The 7,658-nt window shown below is 42.7% G+C and overlaps 1 protein-coding gene across 1 annotated transcript in view; it reads right to left on the bottom strand.

The window, feature by feature from the left end:
• Window positions 1-442: 442 nt before the first annotated feature.
• The window catches only part of LOC139399577 (type II inositol 3,4-bisphosphate 4-phosphatase-like), a gene marked incomplete at its 3' end in the record, with an annotated part of 23,031 nt that continues 15,815 nt past the window's right edge, over window positions 443-7,658 (bottom strand). The window contains exons 10-12 of the mRNA XM_071144939.1: window positions 7,297-7,435; window positions 6,025-6,431; window positions 443-566 (exon numbers count right to left, since the gene is read on the bottom strand). Coding sequence (XP_071001040.1) covers window positions 443-566; window positions 6,025-6,431; window positions 7,297-7,435 — 670 coding nt within the window. The remainder of the gene's footprint in view (window positions 567-6,024; window positions 6,432-7,296; window positions 7,436-7,658) is intronic.

The raw sequence follows: 7,658 nt of genomic DNA, 5'->3' as shown, positions 1-7,658 counted from the left end.
TATACATAATGTAACTATATATATATATATATATCTATATCTATACACAACATATCTATATCTATCTATATCTATACATAATGTATCTATCTATCTATATATATATATATATATATCTATATCTATACACAACATATCTATATCTATCTATATCTATACATAATGTATCTATCTATCTATATCTATACATAATGTATCTATATCTATACATAATATATCTATATCTATCTATCTATCTATCTATCTCTATACATAATGTATCTATATCTATCTATCTATCTATCTATCTATCTATCTATCTATCTATCTATCTATCTATCTATCTATATATATATATATATATATATATATATATACATACATAATGTATTTATATCTATGATAAATATATGTGTTAATGTGTGTGTGTGTGTGTGTGTGTGTGTGTGTGTGTATAACTCACTGTAGGTGCTGAGCAGTCCTTCAAACTGTGTGATGAGCCCAACCTCACAGAGCTGCAGCAGGAAGACTTTATCCTCCAGACCCGAGTACAGCTTCAATACAAACCCACACACCACCGCACACAGCTAGAGAGACGGGAGGGAGAGAGAGAGGGGGGGAGGGAGAGAGGGAGAGAGAGAAGGGAGGGAGGGGGGAAGGAGAGAGAGAGGGGAGGGAGGTAAGAATGGAGAGAGAGAGGGGAGGAAGGGAGGGAGGGAGGGAGTGAGGGATGGAGAGAGAGTGGGGAGGGAGAGAGAGGAGAAAGACAGAGTGTGGGAAAGGAGAGAGTGGGGAAGGAGAGAGTGTGGGAAAGGAGAGAGTGGGGAGGGAGAGGGAGGGGAGGGAGAGAGACGGAGGAGGCAGAGAGAAAGGGGAAGGAGAGAAAGTGGGGAGGGAGAGAGAGTGGGGAGGGAGAGAGAGGGGAAAGAGAGAGTGTGGGAAAGGAGAGAGTGGGGAAGGAGAGAGTGTGGTGAAAGGAGAGAGTGGGGAGGGAGAGGGAGGGGAGGGAGAGAGACGGAGGAGAAAGAGAGAGAGAGAGAGGAGGGAGAGTGAGGGGAAGGAGAGAGAGGAGAGGGAAAGAGAAAGGGGAGAGAGAGGTGAAGAAGAGAGAGTGGGGAGGGATAGGGAGATAGAGAGGTAGGGAGGAAGTGATAGAGGGAGGGAGAGGGGGATAGAGAGTGAGGGGAGGGAGATAGGAGAGAGGTAGGGAGGGAGAGGGAGGCGAAAGAGACGGGGATAGGAGAGACATATTGAGAGATACATCAAAGGACGTAGGTCCTGTTAGGGACCACCTGGCTGAAGACCACATGTTAGAGATCTAACCAAACATGACCACATGTTAGAGATCTAACCAAACATGACCACATGTTAGGGACCACCTGGCTGAAGACCACATGTTAGAGATCTAACCAAACATGACCACATGTTAGAGATCTAACCAAACATGACCACATGTTAGAGATCTAACCAAACATGACCACATGTTAGGGACCACCTGGCTGAAGACCACATGTTAGAGATCTAACCAAACATGACCACATGTTAGGGACCACCTGGCTGAAGACCACATGTTAGAGATCTAACCAAACATGACCACATGTTAGAGATCTAACCAAACATGACCACATGTTAGAGATCTAACCAAACATGACCACATGTTAGGGACCACCTGGCTGAAGACCACATGTTAGAGATCTAACCAAACATGACCACATGTTAGGGACCACCTGGCTGAAGACCACATGTTAGAGATCTAACCAAACATGACCACATGTTAGGGACCACCTGGCTGAAGACCACATGTTAGAGATCTAACCAAACATGACCACATGTTAGGGACCACCTGGCTGAAGACCACATGTTAGAGATCTAACCAAACATGACCACATGTTAGGGACCACCTGGCTGAAGACCACATGTTAGAGATCTAACCAAACATGACCACATGTTAGGGACCACCTGGCTGAAGACCACATGTTAGAGATCTAACCAAACATGACCACATGTTAGAGATCTAACCAAACATGACCACATGTTGGAGATCTAACCAAACATGACCACATGTTAGAGATCTAACCAAACATGACCACATGTTAGAGATCTAACCAAACATGACCACATGTTGGAGATCTAACCAAACATGACCACATGTTAGAGATCTAACCAAACATGACCACATGTTGGAGATCTAACCAAACATGACCACATGTTAGAGATCTAACCAAACATGACCACATGTTGGAGATCTAACCAAACATGACCACATGTTGGAGATCTAACCAAACATGACCACATGTTAGAGATCTAACCAAACATGACCACATGTTAGAGATCTAACCAAACATGACCACATGTTAGAGATCTAACCAAACATGACCACATGTTAGAGATCTAACCAAACATGACCACATGTTAGAGATCTAACCAAACATGACCACATGTTAGAGATCTAACCAAACATGACCACATGTTAGAGATCTAACCAAACATGACCACATGTTAGAGATCTAACCAAACATGACCACATGTTAGAGATCTAACCAAACATGACCACATGTTAGAGATCTAACCAAACATGACCACATGTTAGAGATCTAACCAAACATGACCACATGTTAGGGACCACCTGGCTGAAGACCACATGTTAGAGATCTAACCAAACATGACCACATGTTAGAGATCTAACCAAACATGACCACATGTTAGAGATCTAACCAAACATGACCACATGTTAGAGATCTAACCAAAAATGACCACATGTTAGAGATCTAACCAAACATGACCACATGTTAGAGATCTAACCAAACATGACCACATGTTAGAGATCTAACCAAACATGACCACATGTTAGAGATCTAACCAAACATGACCACATGTTAGAGATCTAACCAAACATGACCACATGTTAGAGATCTAACCAAACATGACCACATGTTAGAGATCTAACCAAACATGACCACATGTTAGAGATCTAACCAAACATGACCACATGTTGGAGATCTAACCAAACATGACCACATGTTAGAGATCTAACCAAACATGACCACATGTTAGAGATCTAACCAAACATGACCACATGTTAGAGATCTAACCAAACATGACCACATGTTAGAGATCTAACCAAACATGACCACATGTTAGAGATCTAACCAAACATGACCACATGTTAGAGATCTAACCAAACATGACCACATGTTAGAGATCTAACCAAACATGACCACATGTTAGAGATCTAACCAAACATGACCACATGTTAGAGATCTAACCAAACATGACCACATGTTAGAGATCTAACCAAACATGACCACATGTTAGAGATCTAACCAAACATGACCACATGTTAGAGATCTAACCAAACATGACCACATGTTAGAGATCTAACCAAACATGACCACATGTTGGAGATCTAACCAAACATGACCACATGTTAGAGATCTAACCAAACATGACCACATGTTAGAGATCTAACCAAACATGACCACATGTTAGAGATCTAACCAAACATGACCACATGTTAGAGATCTAACCAAACATGACCACATGTTAGAGATCTAACCAAACATGACCACATGTTAGAGATCTAACCAAACATGACCACATGTTAGAGATCTAACCAAACATGACCACATGTTGGAGATCTAACCAAACATGACCACATGTTAGAGATCTAACCAAACATGACCACATGTTAGAGATCTAACCAAACATGACCACATGTTAGAGATCTAACCAAACATGACCACATGTTAGAGATCTAACCAAACATGACCACATGTTAGAGATCTAACCAAACATGACCACATGTTAGAGATCTAACCAAACATGACCACATGTTGGAGATCTAACCAAACATGACCACATGTTAGAGATCTAACCAAACATGACCACATGTTAGAGATCTAACCAAACATGACCACATGTTAGAGATCTAACCAAACATGACCACATGTTAGAGATCTAACCAAACATGACCACATGTTGGAGATCTAACCAAACATGACCACATGTTGGAGATCTAACCAAACATGACCACATGTTAGAGATCTAACCAAACATGACCACATGTTAGAGATCTAACCAAACATGACACATGTTAGAGATCTAACCAAACATGACCACATGTTAGAGATCTAACCAAACATGACCACATGTTAGAGATCTAACCAAACATGACCACATGTTGGAGATCTAACCAAACATGACCACATGTTAGAGATCTAACCAAACATGACCACATGTTAGAGATCTAACCAAACATGACCACATGTTAGAGATCTAACCAAATATGACCACATGTTGGAGATCTAACCAAACATGACCACATGTTGGAGATCTAACCAAACATGACCACATGTTAGAGATCTAACCAAACATGACCACATGTTAGAGATCTAACCAAACATGACCACATGTTAGAGATCTAACCAAACATGACCACATGTTAGAGATCTAACCAAACATGACCACATGTTAGAGATCTAACCAAACATGACCACATGTTAGAGATCTAACCAAACATGACCACATGTTAGAGATCTAACCAAACATGACCACATGTTAGAGATCTAACCAAACATGACCACATGTTAGAGATCTAACCAAACATGACCACATGTTAGAGATCTAACCAAACATGACCACATGTTAGAGATCTAACCAAACATGACCACATGTTAGAGATCTAACCAAACATGACCACATGTTGGAGATCTAACCAAACATGACCACATGTTAGAGATCTAACCAAACATGACCACATGTTAGAGATCTAACCAAACATGACCACATGTTAGAGATCTAACCAAACATGACCACATGTTAGAGATCTAACCAAACATGACCACATGTTAGAGATCTAACCAAACATGACCACATGTTAGAGATCTAACCAAACATGACCACATGTTAGAGATCTAACCAAACATGACCACATGTTGGAGATCTAACCAAACATGACCACATGTTAGAGATCTAACCAAACATGACCACATGTTAGAGATCTAACCAAACATGACCACATGTTAGAGATCTAACCAAACATGACCACATGTTAGAGATCTAACCAAACATGACCACATGTTAGAGATCTAACCAAACATGACCACATGTTGGAGATCTAACCAAACATGACCACATGTTAGAGATCTAACCAAACATGACCACATGTCAGAGATCTAACCAAACATGACCACATGTTAGAGATCTAACCAAACATGACCACATGTTAGAGATCTAACCAAACATGACCACATGTTAGAGATCTAACCAAACATGACCACATGTTGGAGATCTAACCAAACATGACCACATGTTGGAGATCTAACCAAACATGACCACATGTTAGAGATCTAACCAAACATGACCACATGTTAGAGATCTAACCAAACATGACACATGTTAGAGATCTAACCAAACATGACCACATGTTAGAGATCTAACCAAACATGACCACATGTTAGAGATCTAACCAAACATGACCACATGTTGGAGATCTAACCAAACATGACCACATGTTAGAGATCTAACCAAACATGACCACATGTTAGAGATCTAACCAAACATGACCACATGTTAGAGATCTAACCAAATATGACCACATGTTGGAGATCTAACCAAACATGACCACATGTTGGAGATCTAACCAAACATGACCACATGTTGGAGATCTAACCAAACATGACCACATGTTAGAGATCTAACCAAACATGACCACATGTTAGAGATCTAACCAAACATGACCACATGTTAGAGATCTAACCAAACATGACCACATGTTAGAGATCTAACCAAACATGACCACATGTTAGAGATCTAACCAAACATGACCACATGTTAGAGATCTAACCAAACATGACCACATGTTGGAGATCTAACCAAACATGACCACATGTTAGAGATCTAACCAAACATGACCACATGTTAGAGATCTAACCAAACATGACCACATGTTAAAGATCTAACCAAACATGACCACATGTTAGAGATCTAACCAAACCAAAACTATACAAGAGCCCCCCCCCCCCCCCATCCCACCACACTACTCACTGCCTGGCTGAAGACAGCATCTCGTCTGTGTGTCAGGGCCTGACCGTGGCAGGCTGATGCTGCTGCCCCCTGTAGGAGGACGAAGGTCATGGCACACCTGGCCCTCTCCACCGCGTCACTCACACACTCCTTCAGAGTCACAACTAGAGGGAGAAGTTGTTCTTGCCACGAAGGGAACGGGTCTGGAAGAGGGGCGAGAGAGGCCTGCCAAGGAGCGCGGGAAGAGTCTGGAAGAGGGGCGAGAGAGGCCTGCCAAGGAGCGCGGGAAGAGTCTGGAAGAGGGGCGAGAGAGGCCTGCCAAGGAGAGCGGGAAGAGTCTGGAAGAGGGGCGAGAGAGGCCTGCCAAGGAGCGCGGGAAGAGTCTGGAAGAGGGGCGAGAGAGGCCTGCCAAGGAGAGCAGGAAGGGTCTGGAAAGGGGGAAGAGAGAGTTCAAATCCATTCAATTATCCGTGGAACAAGATAATAATAAAAGTTAATAAATAAAAAGTTGCAAACAGAAATGGATCCTTCATTAAAGTTCTCCCCAATCTGAATCGGTCGGAGTGATTGAAGATATAGTAACCTTTCCATTCACTTATAGATATTTTCTTAAGGAACCAAGGAAGGAAGGATGTAGGAACCAAGGAAGGAAGGATGTAGGAACCAAGGATGTAAGAACCAAGGAAGGATGTAGGAACCAAGGTAGGAAGGATGTAGGAACCAAGGAAGGAAGTATGTAGGAACCAAGGTAGGAAGGATGTAGGAACCAAGGTAGGAAGGATGTAGGAACCAAGGAAGGAAGGATGTAGGAACCAAGGATGTAGGAACCAAGGAAGGAAGGATGTAGGAACCAAGGTAAGAAGGATGTAGGAACCAAGGAAGGAAGGATGTAGGAACCATGATAGGAAGGATGTAGGAACCAAGGTAGGAAGGTTGTAGGAACCAAGGTAGGAAGGATGTAGGAACCAAGGAAGGAAGGATGTAGGAACCAAGGAAGGAAGGATGTAGGAACCAAGGAAGGAAGGATGTAGGAACCAAGGTAGGAAGGATGTAGGAACCAAGGTAGGAAGGATGTGGGATCCAAGGTAGGAAGGATGTAGAAACCAAGGAAGGAAGGATGTAGGAACCAAGGAAGGAAGGATGTAGGAACCAAGGAAGGAAGGATGTAGGAACCAAGGTAGGAAGGATGTAAGAACCAAGGAAGGAACGATGTAGGAACCAAGGAAGGAAGGATGTAGGAACCAAGGAAGGAAGGATGTATTTCTGAAGTATTGCTACAGTTTAGGTCCGTACCAGTGTTCTGTGAGGTGGTGGTGACATCATTCTGTGTCTGTGAGGTCACTTCCTGTTTCCTGTGCTCCCTCTCCTGTAGCCGGTCCACCATGGCGATGATGCAGTTCAGACTCATAGCAACGTTAGCCAAAACCCTGTCCTAAACACACACAACATTAGCCCACACCCTGTCCTAAACACACAATGTTAGCCCACACCCTGTCCTAAACACACAACATTAGCCCACACCCTGTCCTAAACACACAACGTTAGCCCACACCCTGTCCTAAACACACAACGTTAGTCCACACCCTGTCCTAAACACACAACGTCAGTCCACACCCTGTCATAAACACACACACAACGTTAGCCCACACCCTGTC

Source organism: Oncorhynchus clarkii, unplaced genomic scaffold (genome assembly GCF_045791955.1).
Source record: "Oncorhynchus clarkii lewisi isolate Uvic-CL-2024 unplaced genomic scaffold, UVic_Ocla_1.0 unplaced_contig_6377_pilon_pilon, whole genome shotgun sequence".
NCBI classification, from domain to species: domain Eukaryota; kingdom Metazoa; phylum Chordata; class Actinopteri; order Salmoniformes; family Salmonidae; genus Oncorhynchus; species Oncorhynchus clarkii.
Note: the sequence above shows the minus strand (reverse complement) of the source record. Positions and strands in the feature narration are given on the sequence as shown.